Raw genomic sequence first — 26197 nt, forward strand, 5'->3', positions numbered from 1 at the left:
TTTGTAAAAAAGAAAAAAGAAAAGAAGTTATATATATGGAAAATAAGGTACATTAACTAAGCGTCTTCATGTTTATTACCTTACTTTTATGTAATAAAATTACTACCGCCTTAATTTTGCGTATATTAAAGTAGTGATCGAACACAGTCAATGGTTTTCTCAAATTTCATCAACTAATTACATATGATGAACATAAATTTTGAACAATCGAAAACTGACCTTTCCACTGTATAATTAACCATGCTAAATCTTTATATTGATGCAGCAAGTCTTGTCATATATTATTTGGGGTGGTAGGACCAAGCTGCAAAAATCAATCTGTTTCCTTATTGGTTACTTGTTGGAATATTTCCAGATATCAATTTCACAAATGTCATAATTCCCTACGGGCCCCTCCCTCCATCTCTAAACCATCCCAGCTGTCAAAACAGCAAAGCACTATGTATAGCCATGAAATCAAACAAAATTATATACATAGGCCTGCAAATTAATCATAACTGAAATAAACATTTTTTACAATATTAATGCATACACACACATACGTACCTAATATTATGTAAATATATATGTTATATGAACCCCTTTATGTGCACGAATTCTTCCATACAAAAAAATCTTGACGATCTACAACTTATTTTTAACCAAAATCTTTTTTTTATTTTTATTTTTTTGGTGTGTGTGTGTTAACAACAGGTCAGAAAAAAAAAATTGGGGGGGGGGGGGGGGGGGGGGAGGGGGAAGAAAAAAACATGTATGTACTTGTTGCTTTTAAACTACGCTGCAGCGTCTTAAAAAAGAAAAAAACAAAATTACATGAACCAATTTTAAAATGAAATTTCATTGTCAATATCTGCTATTGGATGCAGTCAACGAGAAGAGCAATTAATAACACTAGGATAACAAAAAGTAGAAATAAATAAATTGATCATGTACAGAGGCGTAAAGGTGAGCTAATCATCTCTGTTCTGTTTAATTATTAATTTTATGGCTTTGTTGTAAAAAGAAAAAAATTCCATCAAAATTTCCCATCCCCATTATTCTGTGGCTTCTTCTTGTTTTTTTTTTTACCTGTTATGTGACTGTGCAGTATTAGAGAGCAGTGGGAACAGAACAAATCGGGCAAAAGAAGCCAAAACTGGCAGTAAGACTGCACAAGATTTACCTTCCCAATAAGTGCATGATTTAAGCCTCTGCCTGCAATTTCTCTGCTGAAAAGCTTCCCTCTTACTCCTTACCACTTCTTACTCTTCCCCATTCCACCGCTCTTTTTCCCACGTTGTCTACAGTACTACTTCTTCTTAAAGCTGTATAAATTCCTCACCTCCACCTTCCCAAAAATTCTTCAGCCACATTCACCAAAAATAATTCATCAACCACACAAATTTAATTAATCGAAAGTAATTAATTTTTTTAAAATTGTATATTATTTGCTTTACTTTAATAGTTTATGAATATTAATTTATGATTCTTAGGCATCTTTATTGGTTATAAATATATTAAAAAAATTATTTAAAATTATAATTGTTTTTAATTTTTAATTTTTAATTATTTATAACTATTAAAAATACACGTTAACAAATCATTGAAATAAATAAATTATGCATAATTTTAAAAAAATAAAAAGATAAAATTGTTAACAAGGCTTAAAATTCACATCCCTCCTATAATGGGTGTTCTCCATTATGGTAGGAGTCCCCACTTAAATATAATTTATAAAAATATTACATGTACTTTACATTTGGAATTTTATTTTCATGGTAATATTTTACTCTTGAATTATATATATTTGGGTGTTTATTCTCGCCATAATATAGACATAGTAGCAAAATTTTATTCATACATATAATATGTATATATAGGCTTTTAATTATTCTTTAAATTCTTTCTCTTGGTGCTATTCTTTTATTCATATATTAAAACATTTAAATTATGATAATATACTTTTTTTTCTTTTCTCTCTCTCTCTCTCTCTCTTGTTTTTTTAATCTTCATATTGGGGTTCAAACTCAACTTTAAAATAAATAAAAAAAAAACAGCTAATATGAGGTGGCCATCATGACAACCTATAATGCATACTCAAAAATTAAAATAAAGAAATTCTATTGAAAAAAAAAAAGAAAAAAAGGGAAAAGATAAATTGGAAGGATAGAAGTTGGCATGCCCTATCAACTCCTGAATGGTGAATCGATCTACATCTACCCAGTCAATTTCTTTACATATTTTTCTAAAGTTGCACATGTATAATTGTATTTCCATTAATCCAGGCGATGGTGAGAAAAGGAAGAAATTGAAAAAATATTAAGAAAGACGCAATTTTTAACAAAAAAAATCTCTATATATATATATATATATATATGCAAATGAAGGAATGTAGAGGATCTGGTAACGAATAATAAAATAATAGCCAATTGCCAAACACGGTGACGTACAACACAGAGACCAGGAAGGAAGTGGAAGCCTTGCGGAGTAGTTTGATACGTAAAAGATCGTACAAGAATCCCGCATTCTACGGTCAATTCGACGAGACGTTCGATTTTTTGACGAAAATTTTTGAAAACGATCACTCCCTCCCCAGTCCCCACCCAACCTGGGCCCCATCCTCCAATCCCCACGTGCAACTCTGTCACCCATGTCGGCTACAGTCTCTTCCACCACTCTATCTTTATCCTTCCCTCCCCTTTCATCCTGCCACGTGTCTTCTTTCTTTCGCTCTATTTTGGGAATACGATGGCTTGTTCACTGTGATAACCCGTACACCATTCTTGTCGCGTCCCTATCCAAACACACCCCCCCTTATATATATATATATATATATATTTTATTATTTTTTTTTTTGTACTCCTCCTCCGTAATCAATTTTTTTTTTTTATATAATTTGTTTTTTGTATTATTCGGATTTGGAATTCAGAATGTAAAATTCGAACCGTCGGATGACTCGGCTCTCCACCAACACAACTCTTTAACGTTGGGGGTCTGTAGGTCCCACATATTCTCTCTTTTAGCGGTTCGATTAGACATTTCTCCGTACATACACTCATCGTCTTGGATCCAAGAGGAATTTTCTTATATTTTAAATTTTAAATTTTGTGAATTCTAAAGTTAAGAAAAATAAATAAATAATAATCAGGAGTGACATGTCATGTCGCCTTGAAATAACTGCAGTCTTGTAGAAAGGGCAGAGAGAGAGAGATTCTGTTATGGGTCCCATCATCCAGGTAAATTTCGTATGTCTGACCTTAGCTATATGGTAACTCACAACATGGTGATCTAAGATCAAGCAATCGCAGCCCTTGACTCTTAAAAAGTACGGCTTCCAAGACATCGCAGCCCTCGATACCACAACAGTGGTTTTATTATTTTAGTGACGTTAAAGGGACCCAAAAACAAAAAAGAAAAAAAAAAGAAAAAGAGCAATTAAAATGTCCCTTAAAGTAATATCACATCTAAATTAGCCAAAAACGGAAATCAATACAAAGGAATCGCATTCACAACTGTATTTTTGCTTCTCCAGCTTTGGCGTGTTGATGTTTATGATAATCCTCACGAACCTTGCCATAAATAAATCAATCTCCCACTTCATTTGGTTAAAAGCTAATAATATTTTGATGTTTTTATAAATTAAAAATAAATTACGTATTCCATGGTCAATGTCTCTGGGTTTTTATTTATTTATTTTTAAAAATAACATGCTTATTCCGCTTCTTGCAATGTATTTCTGATCTTTATATATGTTACTTTCCCCACACACACACACACACACTATACATATATATATATATTTTTTTAAAAAAATTATTGAACTAAGAATTGATGAGGTAATAAAGTGAGAGAAAGAAAAAAAATATTGAGCTTATAATTATTGAGGACCATTAATGTACCAATATTTCGGACAAATTGTTTTAGCTATGGGAATTATATAAATGCGTTGATGTGTAGGTATAGAAGGTTAACACCTATATTTTTTACATCTTGGATGAGATCATTTCAATGGTTAGGACACTTTGTCAAAATTTTTGGTAAAAATCGTCGTTGTTTATTTATTTATTTTTTTTAAAGAAAGGTAACCCAAAAAAATAAAATAAAAAATAACGTTGTTATATATATAAAACACCTTACATAATTATTTTTGCTTTATTACAACGAGTTTGGCTTTTTTTAAGGCAGCTGGACCTTTTTTTTTTCTTTTTTTTTTTTGAATCACATGCAGCTGGACTTGATTTATAAATTAATGTCACATGCACGCTGCCCGCATACATAATTTATAATAAGGCAAAATATTATGCAAATTAAATAACTAAATATTCATGATGTATGCAAATCCAAAAGGCATATATATGAATATATACGAAATGCCTAAAAATCAATCATTTGCATCCAAAAGTTTAGGAAAAGTCAGGAGGATTATATTTTATTCGACTTGAAACAGCATTAATTTTCTCCTCAATAATTCATCGTGAGTTATTCATATTTTTATTCTGTTACATAATATTAATTTCCACGTTGGGTGGGGTCTATTAATTTATTGCTAGAAAATCCTGAAAAATAGACTTCACTGCGAACCTAATGCATAAACTTGTTCGATATATTGGTGTAGACTGTAAGATATATATGCGTGGAAAACGAATATTTTGTGAAAAAAACAAATAGAGAAGAAACGACATTTAAGTATTGAATGTATGAATCTGTCGTTATGTATTTATTTTTGGGATTGGAATTCAATGTTTTTGAGTGACAGGCTAAAAACAAGGGCAAGAAGTAGGGGCCTCCCCTACTACCAATTCCTTTTTAATAAAAATTCTTGCAGCAGTTTCTCAATATGCGTGATTGTCTATATATGAAACTCAAAATGGCGGGGGCCGACCAAAGCTTCTCTAGCCACGTGTTGATCTAGTACGGAAATTATTTTGGCCGTACCCTGAAGTCATTTAATTACCTCACATGTAAAAAAAAAAAAAAAAAAACTAAGATTATTCGTCTAATTAAAAAAATATAAATAATTATTATTAAAAAGTTAAATTTTAAAATAAATAATAAAAAAATAAATAATTTACTATATAAAATATGGAGGATCAATGACGATAAATAACAAAATTGAAAAAAAAATAAAATTGCAAGCTATCTTCCGTTTTGACCCTTTCTGTTGCAAAATTAAAGGAGACGATTTCGTTTTTTCATATTGAACACTACTTTGTAGAGCTAAATATATTAGAATGATTTTGAAATGATTTACATTATTTTTAAAAGATGAAAATGTATTCTTAATTTCTTTTATAAGAGTGTTGATATTTGTCACCCCAATATATTCATTATTCATTGGGTCATTTATTTTTAAAAAATTTTTAATTGATATTAAAAAATAATTTTTTTGAATAAAAATTGTATATCACATGTAGAATTTACTAATACTCCATTAGTAATAGAGATAAATAACATTCTTTTTTTTTTTTTCAAAAGAATATGAAATCGATTTTTTTTTTATTTGTTTGTAAATATCATCTATTTAGATACTTTATAAGTAAAACATTAATTAGGTGATTCTTTGAAAATAAAATTTTAGAAAAGAAGTGATTTTTCTGAAATTATTCACAAATGGACTCTTACTACTCCCACAGCCTTACCTGAAAAGGAAAAAAAAAAAAAAAATCAAAAACCCAAATTTCAGTTCTTTTTTTTTTTTTTCAAAAAAAAAAATTTCTAAAAGTTGGCAGATTTTGAAGTAAAATTAGGTACACATGAACTATAAATACTTGTAAAATTAGGTACATTAATTCAATGTAGTTGCCTCCTACCAAACGATAAACGCGGCTGTATTGTATGGCTACGTAGAAAGTGGGGCATTAGACTGAACTCTGAAAAGCTCTCGCACTGAATTTATCATTATATCATGAAAGCAACGTAGTACACATTACCAATTTATAAATCGTAGCTTTTCCACCATCTACTGTTTGACAAAGACTTTTCTGGGGATAACTTAATGTAGTACTGTGTACTATATTTTATGTTTGTAATTTTGAAACCAATTTTGACTACTTTTAACTGGATTGTCTTCAACTCTGTCTTCGTTGGTAACTTTCGTTTCTTCCAAATTGAACATACCAAATTTCAATCCGTTTACCTAGCTTGTTGGCCTTAATCCCATTCTGTCTGAATTGGGAAAAAAAGGAACCCCGGCCTTTCTCTATTTTCATTCAACTTGTCATTGTTGTTTAAAATAAAATTCAATTGAACTCTTTAATATAGAATTCTGTTGAGACAATCAAATGGCAAATTTACTGTTTTTTTGGATAAGGACCATAAGGTTAAGATTTTGAGCATACCTCTAATATTAAAAAAATAAAAATAAAAAATTGTATTTTAGTATAGACATGAGAATAAAGAGAATGATAATTATGTAAGAAAACATTGAAGAAGACAAATATTCTAATTTCCGCCAACATAAATATGCTGAGCTCCCGACCTCTGAACTTCAATGAGGGAGACCCTGCATAAGGTGTGTCAGAAACTCCCCCCCAAAAAAAAGAAAAAGGGGCTGAGACATGGGCCTCCATATGAATAATGACAGGCCGAAAAAGTGGGCAAAACTGTAAAACCAGATCCACATGAAGTGAAAGATTCCATATCAAAACATAATTGGGCCACTGAAATTCCTTTTACCAAGTAGGCCTTAACGCTTCGTCCAAAGGGGTCCCAAAAAAAAAAGTATTGCTTTAAATATTAAAATGTTGATAAAATTTATTTATTAAGTAATATATATATATATATTATTAATCGATATATTTATATAATTTAAATAGAATAATATTTAAATGGATAAATAAATAAATTAAATATTATTACTTTATCAAATTATTTAATAAATAAATTTGTTAAATATTTTAATTATTTTAGTATTATTGAAATAAAAATAATAATTTCTTTAACCAACAAAAGATGCCAATTTTCTCTCTCTTAAAAAAGAGAAAAAAGAAACCCGGTTCTTTTTGTATCTGATGCTTTTTTTTTTTGAAGAATGTTTTGTTTTTTGAAAATTTTACGTATACGTATCATTTTACTTGGCAAAAAACAAAACAAAGTATTTTAATTTTTTTAATTGAAGGATCAATATTATATTTTTCAAATCAATGATTGCACAAATATTATATGTATACTTAAGAATGATTAATATGAGGCTAAATGACGTATCAAGATCAACTAATATTCATAAACTAAACAACCAGACAAATAACAAATAGCAACATTAGTAATATTAAATAAAATAATCAGTAGGCGCCACTATGTTCCTAACATCACTCAAAGTCCGGCTTGAAATCAAAAATTTTTCTTGAAAACAATTTTTTTTAATTTCTAAATTTTTTATTCATTATTGTTAAAACCAATCATAAAAAAGTAAATTTTTTTAGCTGTTTACTTTATAATTTTGTTAATATTTTAAATTGGAGTGATATCATGTGAATAAAGGATATTAATATTAATTATAAGTGGAGACATTTAACAGTTTATTTTACCATGTTCATAAAGGTAGCAATTAGTTTTTTTTTTTTTAATAAATTACATAAATACAAATTATTCATTTTCTCTACTTTTCATATAATTTAAATTCGTATTTTTATACACACAAATATGTATGCTCTAGTATTAGAATTAATCTATTTTGTAAAGATAGCAATTAGTTTGAACATTTTTAATTTGAACATTTTTATTTATGTTTAGAAAAACATAAATTCGAATAATAAGAATACAAAAATTAGTATAAATTTGTAATATTAAAAATATAAAAAAAGGTAACCATTAGTATGTCAATATATTTATCAAAATAATATAAAATAGTGATATATTTTTATTTTGTTAATTAAATTTTAATATAAATAAATAAAAAATTTTAAAAATAAATATAATTAAATATAAGCTAATAATAAAATAATTCTTATTATTTTTGTGAAGCTTTGTCTGTCATTCTGCCACCCAAGAAAGTTTACTCGACCTATTCTCCAGTTTCCAACACTGCTAAAAAAACGTGTGCATGAGGAACCTCCTTCCCTTCTGCCTACTCTTTGTTCACAGGGTTCTAAAAAACCAAGGAGAAAGGGTGGGCAACAGGTACCAACATCTATGGTGAATTTTTAATAAATTAGTTGATACCTATAACACCAAGCAAAATTGTAAAGCATATTTGATTAGCCATAAAAACAGGAATCAAATTATGTCATAAATTTGTTCTACTACTAAACATAGTCTTCGTGGATTATCATGATTTTCATAAGGAAAAAAAGAAAAAGAAAAGGGGTTTCCAATTCAGGTGTAGATTTATTTATTTATTTTTATTTTTCCAATTGGCAAAGAATCACCGACACTACTTCGAAAGGGACTAATAATATTTTCTTTTTTGACAACAATACCAATCAAACAGCTCAGAAAAAGAAACACTGCGATGATAATTTAATAACAAAAAGAAAAAAGAAAAAAAAAAAAGTAATACCGCCAAAGACAACGGCAATTAGACCCCGCGTTTTTTCCCCAAACTTGAAACTTGGAAATTATAATATATATATATATATATATATTCACCACCGTTTCAGAAGGCGAACGAGTAGAGAAAAAGTAGATCTTCAATCTCTCTCTGTTTTCCCTGTTTTGTCTTCGTGAATCTGATTCTGAAAAGCAGTCAAAACGACGAACGACAATGGGGTCTCTGCCACCATCCTCATCGCCGCTCCTTTTTCCGCATTCTCCTCCAAAACAATCTCCAATCCAATCCTCCTTCATTGACGAAAATACCCTCCTCGATCTCTTCAAGGCCCAGCAAAACCACCTCAACTTCTTCTTCCAGCACCTCGACCTTTCCCAAACCCTAGCCTTCACCACCACCCTCCTCCACTCCTCCGGCACCATTTTCTTCACCGGAGTCGGCAAGTCCGGCTTCGTCGCCCGCAAAATCTCTCAGACTCTCGTTTCCCTCGGCATCCAATCCGGTTTCCTATCTCCCGTCGACGCTCTCCATGGCGATATTGGCATTCTCACCAAGCGCGATATATTGGTCCTTTTTAGCAAGTCTGGGAATACCGAAGAGCTTCTCAAGCTCGTTCCTTGCGCGAAGGCCAAAGGGGCTTATCTCATCGCGGTTACCTCCGTGGAGAACAATGCTCTGGCTGGGGTTTGCGATATGAATGTGCATTTGCCATTGGAGAGGGAGCTCTGTCCCTTCGATTTGGCGCCCGTGACATCGACCGCCATCCAGATGGTTTTTGGGGACACGGTTGCGATCGCGCTCATGAGCGCCAGGAATTTGACCAGAGAAGAGTATGCCACTAATCATCCCGCTGGACGAATCGGAAAGAGTCTCATTTTCAAGGTATTATTTTCTCCTCCCATTTTTTCTCCGCTGGACGAAATGTAGATTCAGAGTTTTGATAATTTCGTGAATTTCGTGTGTTTTAATTTTAATTATGATTAGAATTTTGGTTTTCTCTGTATTTCGTCTAATGCTGTTTTTAAATTATTTGTATCAATATAAGTGTTTGTTTTTTTTTTTTTTTTTTTTTTTTTTTTTTTTTGGGTCAGAAACGAAGGGGAATGGAATTATTTATTTTGATGAATGCAGTTTACAATTGGCTAGACTAGGTTTTGGTGTCCTTGAACTGTTGTCTAGACTCACAAACCTGCTATCTGTTGTATGTGCTTTTTTGAACTAATTGTTCTTATCAAGATGATTTTTTTTTTTCCCCCTCGAAATTCTGTTTAATTGTTGATTCCGATTGAAATGTCGCTGTGGGATAATCTAGTCACATTTAAAATGCTGGTTTATACTCATTTATTTATTTAATTCATTATGTTTCTGAGTTTGGGATTGGAATCCCTATATATTCTTCCAAAACTTTCATCTTGGTTAAATAGTTTAGTATTTTTTTTTTTCTTTTTCCATTTTTATGGTCAATAATAAATGGTTTAGTTTGCTGGATCCAAAACGTGAAAATAATGGTATCGGCAGATAGACAATGAGTGTTTTTGTGGTTTGCGTTAGCATTTTAGGGGGACCTGGTAGGAATCAGGTTACTGATACAGCCGACGAGTTGGCCTCCAATTATTTCTACTAAGATTCCTATAAAAATGGATTTTGCTTATCTGTTATTTGTTTTGTTGCAAAACCAAGTGTCATTTTGTCTGTTTGCGTAGATCAGAGAAAATTGGCTTCAACTGGAAATGAGGAAATAAGAATTTGCAGATTAATGGGTATTTGACATACATAAATGACTTGCAGGTTAAAGATGTAATGAAGAAGCAAGAAGAGCTACCGGTTTGCAGGGAAAATGATTTGATAATGGATCAGCTGGTGGAGTTAACAAGTAAAGGATGTGGGTGCCTGCTTGTTATAGATGAAGAGTTTCACCTGGTTGGCACATTCACTGATGGTGATCTGCGCCGTACACTCAAGGCTAGTGAGGAAGGCATCTTTAAGCTTACCGTGGGGGAAATGTGCAACAGGTAACAGAAATCAAAGAAATTTTCTTGAATCAGCTAGAAATTTATCAACTTTTGTTTTTCTTTCTCCTTATTAGTACTCATTTGACAGCATGTTGGCTTTACTTTTTTAAAATCCAAGGAAGATTGAATTATAAGATTTCTAGGGCCCATGTAAAGTTATATAATATTGATGTGGTTACCAACTTCCGAAAAATGGCTGGCTTAAAATTCCTGTGGAATCTAAAATATTATGTAACTTTCCAAATCACCACTTTACAAAACATTTGGAATCTCAAATAATTCATTTCCTCTGCAAGAAGGAACTAGATACTGAGCAAATTTTTTATTTTATTTTATTTTATTTTTGGGTAAAAAGAAGAGAAAAGCACTGCTGTATGCCAGCACACAAACACATGTTCCGAGAAATGTGACTGATTGTGGTGATTAGCTAGCAAGTGACTAACAGCCATTATTTTATTTTATATATATATATTTTTTTATATTAAGGAAACCAAGAACCATTGGCCCAGATGCTATGGCGGTAGAGGCCATGAAAAAGATGGAAGCACCTCCGTCGCCTGTACAATTCTTGCCGGTTATTGATCATCAAAGCGTATTGATTGGCATTGTTACGTTGCATGGATTAGTTTCAGCTGGGCTTTAGTTTTTTTGCATAAATATGTTCATTTTTATTTTTTGATGAATATAAATGTGTTAATTTTGTTGTATTCATTTGATGATATTTTTTGTGCCCTGGTATTAGGAATAGTCCCATAAGGCAGGGTTGTCATTTCATTTGTACTACTATTATTCTGGTGTGATGAATATGTTTGTTTACAGTTGTAAATATATGACCGTCCCTTTCGAGTTTACTTGCTCTTCGCATTCGGTGAAACCATCGAGTATGGCCCCCAAAAAAAAAAAAAAAAATCGAAAAATCTGAATTTGGATTTTTTTCATTTGATTGGTCATTGCTATAAAACAAACGTGGGAATTTTGGATTTATCTAGAGGGTAAATGTCAAGGAAGAAGATGGATATTCATCCATTGGAAAAACTAGAACTATATGCATTAATAGAGGTCCTTCAATTCCTCGTTTTATTCTTTTTTATGTACTTTTTATTCTTGTTACTATTTGTCATTTTCTGTATTCAACGGTGGAACTAAATTTTCTCTTTTTTTCTTGATCGTGTAGCAATCGGTCAGTCACATTCATAGCCATGTGGTGCCTAAGAAACTAATTACTTGTGGACCTTATTACCAAAAAAATAATTAATTACTTGTGGACCTGCAGTGTCCCATGCCTATACTGTTTCTTATCAAACTATCAACAAAAATCATTTTCGGGTCCACCAGTTTATCCTTCGACACCCTTTCCAATGGGCAAAGTATCTAACACGAAAAGCAAAATTCCTCAAATCGAGAAAATAATTCATGGGAAAGTGGGCCATACAAGGCCTTGACGACTAATGAATTGGACGAAATCCTGTTGATAGGTTGCCGGGGAAATGTGACCTTAACTCGAAAAGAAAGAACAGAAAAAGAAAACCACTAAAGGTTGAAAATTTTCTCTTGGATTTTGTAGCAAGTAATATACCAGGGAAGAGAAAAGGTAATTAAAATTTTTAATTTTCATTTTTCATCTAGAAGAAACAAATTTAGTTGTTACTATATAACTCGAGCTTGAACATCTATGATCTACATGTCTCACCTTGAACATTAAGATTGGGTTGGCAGTATGATTCTTATAATCAGAACTATCTGGAGAATTTATCACCCATTTTTTTGTTTTTTTTGGTCATCGGTAAGGAGTGGAATATTGAATGCTCTACGATTGCTGCTTTAGGAGACGAATTAGAGCAGTAGGCTTTACTCAATTCATGCTCAGTGGACAACATCTGCTTCTGCTTAATCCTCAGATTCTGAGGAGCTGGTTTCACTTGAACTTGCAGAAACTTCAGATATAAGCTCCATTGGTAGAACAGATTTGCCCTTGGCTGTGCTAGAGATATCTTTAGGTTCTACTGTGTTCACTTTTGCTTTCAGGTCGTTCAAGATTGGTAATTGAGGGATACGTGCTTTCATTTCTTCTCTGAAGCCAGAAGTGGAACTCCTACCGATAGCACTGCATGTAGCAGCAGCAGCGGATTCCTTTGCATTATCTTTTGCTTTCTTCGAGATCGTCGTTTTGAGTAAACGAGCCTTTATTTCTGCCTTGTATTGAGAGACTGACCTACTGCTTTTGGGTCTTGCTGTATGTTCAAAGCCATACACTTCCTTTTCTGATTTATCTTCACGAGAGGTTGGATTAACTGTATTCCTGGTTGGTTGTAAACTGTTTTTAGAGACATGGGAGCTCACAGCCAGTCCCAGATACTCTTTGGCCCATTTGTAGACACAACTTAGTTTTCCTTCCAGAGCTTCAACAAGAATATTCAAGTCGCTAATTTCATAACGGAAGAGGAAAAACTTTTCAGTCCAAGCACAAGAGCAGAGCTGCTTTGCATGATTTAGACATGAATATCTGTCTGAAGAACAAGGACAGCCTGCTGCAGCCATATGAAGATCAAAGAAACAAATGCAGCATTCCCTTTTTATGGTTGCATCAAAACTTAAATCCATCTTCATCAACTGCGATGAGCTACATAGATATTCTCTCCTGAGGCTTTCACTCTTGACACGTGACTACACAAGAAAGATACAACCATATAAAAGCATTATAGATCAGGTCATTTGCTTTGACCAATATAAATTGCAGAACTAATCGATGCTACATGCAAGATGGCAGAGGAAGGGACAAAGAAATTTTCAAAATACTATTACTATCTGTTCATTAGTGTTCTCAGGGCTCACGGTTTCCAATCCATGGAAAATGGCAATTAGCATCTGGAGTTCAATACGATACAAGACCCGTGGGATTTATACCATTACCTTAAACGCCTTTGTCAAGATTCCTTCCTTTCCGCAGGCATCTTTCCAACGTAGATTATCTAAGGTGTTCTTCCTACACAGCAGTGAGAGTTCCCACTGTGCCCTGACAGCTTCCTGAGCTGCTCCAAGCAACAGTTTATCGTGGGATATAGATGTCTTCCTCTCCAGCATTTGATAATTTTCTACAGCAAGCTGTCCATGAGGCAACCAGTCAAGGGGAGCAAACTTTGCTGCCTCAGAATGATTAAAGCCACAATCAAATCCTGAATGATATGCTCCTGGGAGAACAAGTACAAACTCCCCAGGATTCTGAACGCAACGAAAAACAGGTATTCCCTCTGACTTCAATATGGAGGGGGAGAATTGTTTGGCCTGCATGAGAAATTCATTACCTGAAAGATGAGTATAAGATGATAAACTACAAATGACGTTTATCCTAGAAAATCTTGATTTCCAACCAAAAGTTAGAAACTTTCTTTTGCTGGAAAGTAATAAGATCTCAGAATAGATTCTTTATATCTGATGTACAAGATTTTGGAAGACCAATAGTGTAATTATTATAAAACAAACTATCAACTTAAAAGAAGCAATGATAAGCATAAAGATGAAGTTTTCAGGCATATATCCTAAATAGCACAATATTAGAAACCGAGGATAATAGGTGGATTCAGAAAAAAACAAAAAGGTAACCACCTATTTAACCCAGAATACAAGATGTTTCATACAAACAAGTACATGAACAAAAACTAAAGCTATATTTATCCCATGCCAGTATTTTTGAAGCAACTACATGATAAGAATACTAGGACTCACCAGCCTATAACGTAACTCTGGCTCTGATATATTTGCAACGAAATTCTTCATAGTCTCCTCAAACTTAATACTGCATTTCCCAGGAACAGAATACCATATTCTAGGAGCGCCCATATGCATGTAACATAGTGAGTATAATCTATGTTCTTCAACTCTCTGTTTCCATAGAAGGGAAAGAATTCAAAAAACTTAAAATGCAGATGAGAGAAGCAAACCAAGCCAACCATGTACATCGGTGAAAAGCATAAGGAATTAAATTTCGCAGTGATAGACATGTAAAGAACTCAACATCCAGGCGATGCAAGAGGGCAAACATGGACAACTATCAAGAAACAGACAATTGATTCCCACATAAAAATAGTCCTCAAATCTTACCCAATGAAGAGACGAAAAGCACATTCCTATTCGAGCACGAGGCATTAAAATAGGACAAGTGTAATGGCTTTCAAAAGAAAGAAGAGAACCAGGTAGTCTAGGTAAATTATTCAAGTTCCATCCAGAATTTACGTTTTCAGGATAACCTGATGCATCTAAAGGATCGGTTACTGCTGGGTATTCACCACCAAAAACATTAGGATCCAAATTGTCACCACAAAGCACCTAAAATACGTAGTAAAATAACATTATAATCAATCCGAAAAAACAGATATTAAGATAAGTCAATCAATTGCTCATTACTTTGAAACAACAAACCTCAATTTCTTCAGTTGGGTTAACAACAATACGGTTATATTCACCTTCAATATTCTCTACTGATGGCTCCCATTGCTTTTGAAATGCAGTTGAACATACGTCTGAATTTCTAACTTTACTTTTGCAGAAATACTGACCCTTGAAATCATCTGCATACTTCTTAAAAGTTTTGAAAGTGAATTCTGGGCCAGGCTTTAGAGCAACTTCACCAAGATATGTGGCATGTCCATTAACAACTTCCAAATCCATTTTCAAGCTTCTTTTCCTCTTATGTTTCTGGCCTTCAACAGGACTAGATATTTTGTTCTCCAAATATGGAGTTTTAACCCCATCAATCCGCTGAATATGGGTAACAAACATATTATTTTCACATATTTTATTTTCTGGATGTTTCCAGGAAGAAGGTGGAACAATACGGCACATTCCATAAGCCTCAACTGTTGAACGAATCTTTGCAATATACTGAACAATGTCTTTGAATTCCTGCAGAAACGCCTAACTTTTAACAAATTATCCTCTGAAATGGAGAAATGTTATTTACGGAGTCACAAAAGTAGACACCTCTCCTGTTGGATGGAAAACAGGAGCCTCTTCAAGGACATTAGCTATTGCATCAACAGGACGCCACCTAGCTGTTACCTATTTGAAGGATTCAATTAGAAAGCAGAAACTTCAAAAAAAAGGAAACCTGAAATGTTAATGCTATTAAAAGTTTCAAGACCAATGGAAATCAGAGAACCAAATTAATTGAATCTATATAGTGAAATTTAAAGGAAGGGAAAAAAAAGAAAAGAAAAAAAAAAGCAATCTGGACATCCACAGGAAGGCAAATTCTTTAAGGAAAATCCTGCAACATGATAAAAAATAATATATGGCAATAAGTTTTCCACTTGTAAATCCTATGGTAACTCTCAACAGAGAGGCAACAAAGAAAGTGCTGCCCAAATAAATAAAATAAAAAATAAAAAATAAAATCCAGAGAAGTGGATGTTTGTGAATGTCTAACAACAAATGTTTTCACTACAACTTCTAAAGATAATAATAGAAGTATGTTGACCATGCCTTCAATGACAAAAACGATACAGATGAGCTGTAACAACAACCCTGCCACCCTCACGCACACAGATGTACAAAGAAAATGCAAACACTCAGACGAGGAGAGAAGAAAGCCCCGAAAACTCCAATGCCCTCAAATTTTCATTTTTGATACGTTGGTTGCCCAAATTCCATTTAGTAAGTTGGCCAACTTAATAAAGGAGGTGCACATGAAGAATTCCCTATAATAAAACCCATGAACCGATGAAAGAATTAACAAGAGTACAAGTTTCGTTTACATCCTTGCTAGATTCTAAACTATTGAATCATCAACTCAATCCTACCTAAGAACATTAGTTAAAAATTTTCCGTTACTTCCATCTATGTCAATAGTAACAAAATCTTGTTAATGATAATATCAATTTTATTTCCAATGGCCAAATTAACTGCACCAGCTTCCTCTCAGCATTTCCTTGCTAATGTATTCATCCTATATATCAACTCATACATCCTCTTACACTATGACTTGGTTATACAACAAAGAAATATTGGCATGCAGTCTACAATTCCATCTCATTCATCATCCTCAACAAATCTTAAACTGGCAGATATATAAAAAGGCTGAGAATAAACACCATGTAGCAAACCTAGCAGACTAGTCCATATTGCAATAGTGGTATTTTGGCAGTGGAAAATAAATAATGCTGCATCCTAAATAAAATATTAGGCATTAACAAGAGAATGACCATATGACAATGTTCAGAGTCGGATACCTCTGAGTTGTGATTCGCTGGGTCAATGATAATCCTTGGTATTTGCCTAAGAGTCTTTTTCAGCATAGCATTGTCATTCACACCAGACATGCTGTCCAAATAGGTTGGCTTTCGTGTAGATGAATCCAGAAATTCCTTGGAATTATTGGCTTCTTCAATCTTTCCTACCCTCTTCAGGATGAAAGACGTAAGAGACACAAAACCTGGAGGAGCTGAAAGATCGTCCATATTCTCATTATTGAGATGAGATGTTTGGTGTTTTTTGCTCATTGTTTACTGCAAGGGTAAAGAGTGAAAAAGAAAAGAAAATATAAAATTAGAAAAACCACAACGGTGCAATTGATGGGTAGATTAATTGAACAGTCTTAAGTAGCACATATAGAAGATAAAGATTGTGTTCAATGACCAACTTCACAGCTGAAATTTGCTTAACAGTTCACACAAGTCCACTTCTGAAAGTAGAGGGCATAAATTAATTGTCTTCAGAAAGCATTGAATGCTCACATACTTCCCTCTCTTCTCTTCACCTTCGCAGCAAGAACAAATCCCTCATATAGGTAAAATACTAAAAGCTCAACTTCCACTGAGTAAACAGGAAAAAGAAAAACATGGAGAACTAGAACTTTCCCATAATGTTGGCTGCATCAAATGCAAGTGTAATAAAAAGTCATTCATTATTTCCATTTAAAAGAGAGAGAAAAAGAGAGATAGAGGAAGCAAGGTGATAAAATCACAGCATTAAGAAAATTGAAAAAGGGCAACACAAAAGGAGTGCATATTTCAGTAATTAACATAGAAGAGCGGTATGACACAGCGCAACAAAGGAAGGAGCTTGCAAAACTAAGCAAGGGATGCCATTAAGCACGAAAGAAAGGGGCAGGACCAGCAAGTAAGAATCCTACCAAGACCGTGCATACCCATAAGTCAATGTAATAAGAAGTCCCAACCCAGTTAACCAATCAGCGCGTCAAGACATGGGTTTTCTCCCAATTCGATCACAAACACCAAAAAGACTAAGAAACCACTAACGTAAAAAACCAACTTCGCTCAACGACTCCATGAAGTAGAAGCTTTCCAAATATGTTTTCAAAATAAAAAATAAAAATTCCAACTTTATAAAGGAAACGAAATTCGTGGTGGCTAAAATCACGTACCCGAAATGTAATCCGAGAAAAGAAGCGTTTGCAAAAGCTTGAACGAAGATCCACAGTATCAAAAGCCATGGCCACTAACTCCACGAACAGCAGTTTTCGGACAAAGTAAGAATACAAACGAAGGAAAAACAGAAAGGCTAAAGACGAAAACCCATCAGTATTTTGAACAAAGAAGATTCACCATTTCCAAGACAAATAATAATAATAATAATAATTAAAAACCGAAAAAACAAAATCAAATAATTGGAAATTACATTGGGGTTTTCATCCTCGCACTGTGTCTAATCCTCGATTTGCCGCTTGTTCCCCTTCCCTCCAATTTTACACATTTTTGTTTTTGCCTTTTTAAGTTGATAACTATGAAAAAGTATATATTTAACAAAAACTATGAAAAAGTATATTCTTAAAATATTTCTTAAAACTAAAAGAAATTTCTCTTTTTATTAACTTTATGAAAGAAAGGTTGTAGTTGAACAGCGTTAACTTACACTACATAATATTGGGCTGATTTCGGGACAAAAAATATATTGGGCTGATTTTGGAAAGTTTTTATTAATTATTTTTTGTTTCTGTTTACATTTCAAATTTATTTTTTTTTTTTCATAAAACCAATTCAAATCACCAGCGCTAGGAAGGACAAGGGTGAGTCTGGAAGTTTCAAAATGCTTATCAATAGAAAAAATAATAATAATAATAATAATAACTTTATTTTTGGGTATATGTGTGTGTGTGTGTTTGTATGTATCATTTAATGCGGTGTATATAATAATCAAGCAAAGCGCATGTAGGCATGGATTGGGCTTTAGACCCATACACGGGTCACCGGACGTCCGGGTTCTAAAATAAGATTCTACAAAATTTCATCTATTTATATCATGAACATTATCTTTGTAACTTTTATTATCAAAAAGATTATCTTTGTTTCTTGTTTTGTTTTTGTTTTTATTTTTATTTTTGGTAAATATATGCCGTATCTTTGTTGTAAGCATATAAGATAATCATCAAGACTCAGGAATTGTATATTCCGAAAGAATTGTATTAATAGTCCAATTTTTTAAAACCATTATTATCTCGTGTACAAGATAAGAATATATTTATTTTATATTTTGCATTAAAAAAGATGAAATACTATCAAAAGTACTCTTTTGTAATTATATGTTTTGATGCATATGAGTATATTTTTTTTATTTCCTTATTATATGTTTTATTTTATTGTTTATCCAGATGATAATTATAAAGCATTATTTATTTATTTATTTTTGCTTCAATAATTGCGATCTTAATTTATTCTCTTGAATCATGTTCTTTTGACAAAAACCAGATTCGTTAAATTAAACAAATGATCCAATAATTTAAAGTACACTCATCATATATCCATAGAATTCTTGTCATTAGTTTTCCATATTTTTTTAATTTTATATTTTTATATAAAATTTAGTATTTATATATATTTTTTAAAAAATTTGTTTTAATTATAAGTGTCCCCTCCTCGGCTGATATTAAAGGCACACTTCTCCATATCTGGATGGTGCATTTTTTAAGAGGTGTATTCAATTTAAAGTTTAATGGATTTAAAATAAGTTATAAACTTTGAAAGATTTGATTGCTTGTTATGGAATTTCATATATTCTATAAATAATTCAGAAGAATCGAACAAAATCTTTAAGATTAAGGTTGGATTTCATATTAACAATTTTTTTGACAATTTTACTTTTAAAATCCTTTTAAATTCATTAAAATCCATTATTTTTTAAAATCTTTTAAAATCAATGATTTTTTGAATACCTGTAGATTTTAAAAGAATTTTACAAAATTCTAATTGAATACAACTGAATTTTAATAGATTTTTATAAAATTTATTAAAATCTGAATTGAATATTATCGAACTTTTATGGACTTCTTTAAAATCTAAATTGAATACTTCTAAATTTCTATATACTTTAAAATCTTTCAAATTCTAAATTGAATACATCCTCTTAAAGTTTTATAAAAAAAGAACTATGGTCAAGAAGGAAAGCGAACATCTCCCCTTACCTGATCGAGCCTTTTGTAGAGATGTATACAATTATAACTAGTCTAATAAAATCAATGAATTTTATCCAGTTTAATTTTATTGGATGGTTCCAATTACATTTTGAATTGAAAAACTTTAAATATAAATGGATTGAGTTGGTTATCGGATTAGATATTTTAAAATAATTAATTCAAAATCGATACAATTCAAAGAAGTATATAAAATATTAAATATCCGTCAACTGGATGAGCTTTTTTTTTTTTTTTTTTTTTTTGGAAGCTTGAATTTAATTATTGGTTATCTATGTTTTAACCCAGTTGGACCTTTTTTTAATTTATTTTCATATTATTACTTTCTATTTTCAGCTTTGGTATTGTAGCATGTGTTTGCTATTTGATTATACATTGACTTAGAAAGTAATATAATCTTTTTTTTATGCATATCGTTGATATATTATTTAATTAGTAGTTCTTTTTAATCATTTATAAAAATTAAAATATAGGTTTATGTCTAATAAAGTTTTTGTATAAAATTTGTTTCAGTTAAACATTTGAAAATTAAATTGGATCGGATAAAAATTAAATCCGATCGAATATGAGAGAAATAACGAATCCAATTGGATTGGATCTTTTTTCATTTGTCTAGTACTTGAGCAATCCAAAAATCAATCTACATTGGATCAGTTTGAATATTGGCTAAATTCATTGATTGAAATGGATGTAATAAATATTTTAAACTAAAGGATAGAGATTTTATCCATATCTAGTAGTTGAATTAGAATCTGAACGTACTTTTGCCATTTGGCCAAACTTACAAATTTTATATCATATATGTAATGGGAAAATAATAATAATAAGGAAAAATAATAATAATAAAGAAAAAAAAATTCGATGAAGCAGCTGCAAGCGATCCATCATAGGTTGATGCTTGTAGCCAGTGTGAATGCTTGCATGTGATTGAAAAAAGCAACAAAGATAGTATGCCACAATTCACAATGTAAAGAATTTACATAGTATATATATTCATTCCAATGCCAAATTGTATACAAAAAATAAATAAATAAAAGTTGAAAAAAAAAAAGACCTAAAACATAGACTAACCACAACCTTTTTGACTAATTTCCAATCAAATTGCACAAGTTGACCCTAGAATCCAAATATACAACACAAAAGGCATCGCAAATTAAGCGCAAAGAAATTTTTCAGTTTTTGTGTCTTGACATCTGAACCATGTAACAACAATATTTTTGCAGAAATAATATTCAGAGGAAAACCATACTATTATCATCCATTTCGAATCTCATTTCCTCCAAATCCGAAGCCACTTCATTTTCCATGTTATTTTCATGGAAAGTCATGTCCCATAGAAACCCATATTCATCATGATGATCATTTCTTGAGCTAATCTCGGTTACGGTGGGATTGGTACCGTCTTTTTCATGGGAAAATTGAAGGAGATTGAGCAGAGAATTAGCATTGCTACGATTGTGGCCCTGATGAGGTGGGGCTGAGGAGGAAAATGAAGTGACCTGGTTATACCCACAAGCCAAATTGGATTGGTAATCAGTTGGAGGTGATATTGGAGCTAAATTTAGAGAAGGTGCACATGATGTGGTCTCCAACATGTGTTGTGGACTAAGTTTGTTGGTGTCATCTGCTTTGCTTTTGTGAAACACTCTACATAAAACCCAGTCCTCCTGTCATAAACCAATATTGTATAGCTTTAACTTGGTTAGCCAAAAAAAATAAAATAAAATAAAATGAATATTTTAAAGTTTCAAAAAGTAAATTTAACATGATGCTAAAGTTGTGAAAGCATCAATTCTCACCTCCCGCCTTCTTTACTTTTTTTTTTTAAAGTGAAAAGAAAAATGAGTGATAATAAATGTGTAACAAAGTCAATGCACAATACTTTGCACAATACTTTATTGGTTCCATTTTCACTATATGCTTTCACTGAAATGATGGCTAGTTTCTAGGATTAAATAAAGAAACTCTAATTTTAATTATTTGGTTAATAAAGATGGTTAATATTGATACAAATCAATGTTTTTCTCGAATAATAATTTTGAGTTCGAATATGAACGTGTGGTGATGTGGATTGTAAATAATCATTAATGGATAATAATTAGAGCTGAAAATAGTGCCACTAAAAATCAAAATAATTAATGAGTACCTTAGGAGGCATATGTGGGGTCTCCAAACGAAATTCATGCATGATCCAACCAGTTTTGATTCCATTAGGAGCTCTGTTCCGATAAAACACCAAAGTCTTTCTCATGCCTATGATTTCCCTTGTTACTGGGTCAAGCACCGTGCGATCTTTCCCTGTGGCTTTCCAGTAACCAGTTGTCGTGGCACGATTGGTTCGGTAGCCTGTGGCGTATTTGCGGTCTCTGAAGCTGAAGAAGTACCACTCGCTCGCGTTCAGCTTTGCAACCTCTTCAATCCCCCAAAAAAAGGAAAAAAAAAACAAAAAATGTATGACTTGGCAAAGTTAATTAGAAATAACTAGATTAAAAGAACTAATTTTTCTCTAAAAAATAAATCACATAATTAAGCCATGCATGGTCTAAGATGTAAAATATCTATATATATATATATATATATATATATCAAGAGGCTGACACTCTAACTAGGTCATCAAAAGTTAAAAGGAAATCATGTAATTATTTATTTGCTTTCGTTGTAATTAATGTGAGTCCAATCATTCTTCCTTATGTTACTTGAATTACAAGAAAGTTGACAGGTCAAATCAGTAATACCCTATATGTATATTTACATGAGTAATGTGTAAGGAAAATAAGAGTGGGTTTAAGGAAACACTAATAAAAATTGATAAGATCGACTTTGAATAATTGTATTTTCCTTCACTTTCCTTCTTCTATTTTCTGCTTGGAAAAAAAAATAGCTTCTTGCTTTTGTATAAGTTAGTTGTTAGATGTTTGTAAGTCTGACTCTAAATCGTATAATTCAAAAATAATTACTGTTTAATAAACTTTGGGTCTTTGAACTTAAAGGAAATACGTCATATCCTTCATATTCAGGGAACCTAATTACCACCCAATAATATATCAATTCTATCAACATCTTTTTACCATCAATATCAAAAGAGGAGGGCAAAAAAGTCAAACCAAAATAAGCAAAAAATAAATAATTTGCCAATACGTACAAAGTACAAATATATATATATTAACAGAGCAAACGTATGGGTGAATTTAGGATCATTGCTATATTGTGTTAACAAAACCAGCAATATAGTTTTATTACACGGTGGGGAAAGTTTGGACTGTTTGTAGATAACTTGTCCAGTTCAAACTACAATCTAGCTAGGTAATTATATATCAAGCAATAAATTAAAAAGAAAAAAGAAAAAGAAAACCTTGGTTGCTGATAAGGGATTTAAATATTTATAAATATCATCTTCTAGACCATTTGGTCCCATTAATGAATATTATTCACACACGGTTTTGACGTGGTGAAAAAATTCTGTATGTCAGTGCACAGTGACTGTTATGGCGCATGACAGGGAGCAGTAATATATATATATATATATATAGACGATCAAATAATGTCAAGCTGACTATATAAATACAGCTCACACACAGAGAGAAAAAGAGAGATAAAGAGGAATATTTTGAAAGACATGGAACTTACGTATGAGCAGAATTTTGGCAATCAAAATTTATATATGTAAGTCCAAATATTAATTGATTATTTAATCAATTAATTGAAAGAAAAGGAAGCTTAATTAATATTTTCGGTTAATTAATTAAGTTTTTACTATTGGAATTCGGAAGTCATATACTTCCTTTATAAAGTAGCTTCCAATTAAAATAAAAGTTTCGCTGAGAGATAATATATGTATAAAATATATTTACGCGTAAACATTAACAATGTGAAAGGATAAATTAGAGAATTATATGTGTTAAGTCTCTGTTAGCTTGTCTATGAGAATGTCTTTCTTTATAAAGATTTTATACAATATTTGCTCCACAAAGCCATGAATAATCTAAGTATATATGTAAGAATGAAGAAATTAATTAAGTAGAAAAAATACTTTGAGACACCGAGGGGATAGATAATCCTGCTTTTTTTTTTTTCATTTTAATTACAAAAAAACTATATACATGTTTTTTCAAAAATGAGAAAAGAAAAAAAGAAGAAGAAAACTATATATGTATATGTTAGTAGGGATTTTACCATTAAAGAAGTCGGCAGCGACTACCATTCAAAGAATTGAATAAAATAACTAAAAATAGCCTGAAACAGGTTTGATTCTCTCTCTCTTTCTCAATGGGAACATGTTTGAGTTTGTCTCCTCTTTCACATAGCTCTTATAACAAACATGTCTGCTTGCTTCTGAACCCAAAAAACTCAATCAATTTTTGCAAATACCCTACCAGCTAGACCAGTTCGCTCAAACTTCCAATCACAAAACTTTCCTGTCTTTGTTTCCGATGTTAAAATTGTACGTGAAAAAACAAGAACAATCTTCATCATGAAAGATATACAAACAAAAGATCAATTAAGATCAGGAAAAATCAAGGAAAAAAAAAAAAAGACAAGGGATTTAACAACCCAAAAAAAGAAAGAAAAAAAAATGAAAGGAAAGAAAGTAAATTAAGTAAATATTTTATGGAGAGGAAAGAAGACTACGATATGAAAGACCTACCAGGAAGCTGCCATGGCTCGCATGTATGCAAGTCAATTTCAACCAAAGTACCCTTAAGAACCTCCTCATTGGTGATCTTTTTGTATAGATAATGGCAGACCAATTCCTCATCACTTGGATAAAACCTAAACCCAGGAGGCAGTGTGGCTCCAATGTCTCTCAGACCCATATGTTCTTTTTTATTTTTTGCTGTTCTACCGAGAAAACAAAGAAGGGTTTTGGTCGGCACAAAAAGAAAAAGAAAATAAAAAGATTATTTTCTTTCAAAGATTTTGTTTTGGAAGTGAAATATAAGATTAATATGGCAGGAGATGATATCGGATGGAATGTGGGTATGATTTAAAAAAAAAAAAAAAAAAAGCTTTGGTTTCGTTTGTTTTGGGATTTTGAAATATTGTATAGAGGGAATAAACTGGTTGGTATTATATATATTTATATATATATCTGTGTGTGTATATATAATACACACATATATATATATATAGTTAGGATGTGTGATAAAGGCCTATCTATGCCAGTTAGAATTTCTTACAATATTCTATCAAGGGCCATGCTTGTGTAACTAGTTAGTTATTAGTAGGAAGTTTCAAGAAAAACCAAATTTACAAGAAACCCTCTCAAAGGGAGGTCTATGTAGTAGATGCATGATATATGGACAAAATGCCAAACGATTTTATAGAGAAAACCTCCAAAATACCCCTTTTTATTTTATTATTTAATTGTATTTACATTAATTTACATTTTATCCATCCCCAAATTATTTTTTAAGTATCTTTTTACCGCTAATACATAAAACAAAGTTTAAAAAGTATATACATACATATATCTATATATTTATGTATATATGTATCAATATTATGGAAGAATCACGTGCCGTACACATAATATATAAACAAGTAGTTAATCATACCAATTATATCTATAAATGACTCATGCTTCTCAGTTTCTTTTCTTTACCGATCTTTCTATTTTTACATTCACAAAGTACTTCAAGAACAATATTATAGTGAGATAGAATATATATATATATATATACATATATTATTAAAATAATATAGGGTAATCTATAATTGATCGTTTAACTTTATCATATTGTGGTAAAGTTGAGAGGATTCAATGGATCCTACTAAATATTAATTCAATAAATCATTAACCCACAGTCAACAGGGAAAAGAAAAGATTCGAATATAAAGTTCTCACAAGGATGATTCGGAGGATGCTTAATTATTCTATAGCTTAAAAATGTTTACTTTATGTTAATTAAAGTACTGTATGTTTTTCTTTCCTCTTTGCATTATATTATGCAGCCAATTATATGTTTAACAATTATATGAAGCTAATTTATTATCCAAAAAAAAAAATTATATGAAGCTAATCGAACATAGTTTGAATTTAATTCTATTTTCAATAATAAGATCATTTATTATTAAACTTAAGATTTCTAATACGGGTATAATAAGTAATTGGTCAGACAACTCTGTCAGTGGGACATCCATCCTTATGATGAAAAAAAAAAAGAAGAAGAAAAACCCAAAATCAGATTATCCAAAATCACGTGAACCGTTTGATCAATTGGGCCTGGAACATGGACAGCTAAATAAATAAATAAATAAATGGGACAAATAATTACTTAAAATAGCTGGAAAATTAGA

General features: G+C 31.6%; 3 protein-coding genes across 9 annotated transcripts; 1 reads left to right on the forward strand and 2 right to left on the reverse strand.

Annotated features, from left to right (window-relative positions):
- The first annotated feature begins 8508 nt into the window (after nt 1–8508).
- Nucleotides 8509–11330, forward strand: LOC107425757 (probable arabinose 5-phosphate isomerase). The gene is made up of 3 exons (XM_048480661.2): nt 8509–9349; nt 10256–10479; nt 10966–11330. The coding sequence occupies exons 1-3, from the start codon at nt 8681–8683 to the stop codon at nt 11120–11122; spliced, it is 1050 nt and encodes a 349-aa protein (XP_048336618.1). The 5' UTR covers nt 8509–8680; the 3' UTR covers nt 11123–11330.
- Nucleotides 11331–12071: 741 nt separating this feature from the next.
- On the reverse strand, nt 12072–18457 carry LOC107425744 (putative lysine-specific demethylase JMJ16). Of its 7 annotated transcripts, none has more exons than XM_048480658.2 (10): nt 18112–18457; nt 17858–17994; nt 17137–17342; nt 16704–16979; nt 15457–15534; nt 14896–15378; nt 14578–14802; nt 14203–14358; nt 13390–13761; nt 12072–13143 (listed from the first exon to the last, which is right to left on the reverse strand). In XM_048480658.2, exons 4-10 carry the CDS (start codon nt 16971–16973, stop codon nt 12367–12369), a joined length of 2361 nt encoding a protein of 786 aa, XP_048336615.2. In that variant the 5' UTR covers nt 16974–16979; nt 17137–17342; nt 17858–17994; nt 18112–18457; the 3' UTR covers nt 12072–12366. The 7 variants fall into 7 exon arrangements, with proteins under 7 accessions (XP_048336615.2, XP_048336616.2, XP_048336614.2 ...); XM_048480659.2 differs by having other exon boundaries at nt 17212–17342; nt 18112–18456; XM_048480657.2 differs by having other exon boundaries at nt 17208–17342; nt 18112–18456.
- Nucleotides 18458–20868: 2411 nt separating this feature from the next.
- On the reverse strand, nt 20869–24967 carry LOC107425748 (NAC domain-containing protein 21/22). Its single transcript, XM_016035771.4, has 3 exons — nt 24546–24967; nt 22047–22312; nt 20869–21567 (listed from the first exon to the last, which is right to left on the reverse strand). Exons 1-3 carry the CDS (start codon nt 24712–24714, stop codon nt 21133–21135), a joined length of 870 nt encoding a protein of 289 aa, XP_015891257.2. The 5' UTR covers nt 24715–24967; the 3' UTR covers nt 20869–21132.
- Nucleotides 24968–26197: the final 1230 nt, after the last annotated feature.

The sequence above is a fragment of the Ziziphus jujuba genome, chromosome 9, assembly GCF_031755915.1.
Source record: "Ziziphus jujuba cultivar Dongzao chromosome 9, ASM3175591v1".
NCBI classification, from domain to species: domain Eukaryota; kingdom Viridiplantae; phylum Streptophyta; class Magnoliopsida; order Rosales; family Rhamnaceae; genus Ziziphus; species Ziziphus jujuba.

Bases quoted from the DNA above. Each gene is read 5' to 3' on its own strand.
- LOC107425757 (XM_048480661.2), top strand. From the start codon at position 8,681: ATGGGGTCTCTGCCACCATCCTCATCGCCGCTCCTTTTTCCGCATTCT. The intron at 9,350-10,255 runs GTATTATTTTCT...AATGACTTGCAG, and splicing joins GAAAGAGTCTCATTTTCAAG to GTTAAAGATGTAATGAAGAA. The intron at 10,480-10,965 runs GTAACAGAAATC...TTTTATATTAAG, and splicing joins GTGGGGGAAATGTGCAACAG to GAAACCAAGAACCATTGGCC.
- LOC107425744 (XM_048480658.2), bottom strand. From the start codon at position 16,973: ATGAGCAAAAAACACCAAACATCTCATCTCAATAATGAGAATATGGAC. The intron at 15,379-15,456 runs GTGTCTACTTTT...GCGTTTCTGCAG, and splicing joins TTTTCCATCCAACAGGAGAG to GAATTCAAAGACATTGTTCA. The intron at 14,359-14,577 runs GTAAGATTTGAG...CTATGGAAACAG, and splicing joins GCTTTTCGTCTCTTCATTGG to AGAGTTGAAGAACATAGATT.
- LOC107425748 (XM_016035771.4), bottom strand. From the start codon at position 24,714: ATGGGTCTGAGAGACATTGGAGCCACACTGCCTCCTGGGTTTAGGTTT. The intron at 22,313-24,545 runs GTAGGTCTTTCA...GGGGGATTGAAG, and splicing joins CGAGCCATGGCAGCTTCCTG to AGGTTGCAAAGCTGAACGCG. The intron at 21,568-22,046 runs GTACTCATTAAT...GGTTTATGACAG, and splicing joins CCCCACATATGCCTCCTAAG to GAGGACTGGGTTTTATGTAG.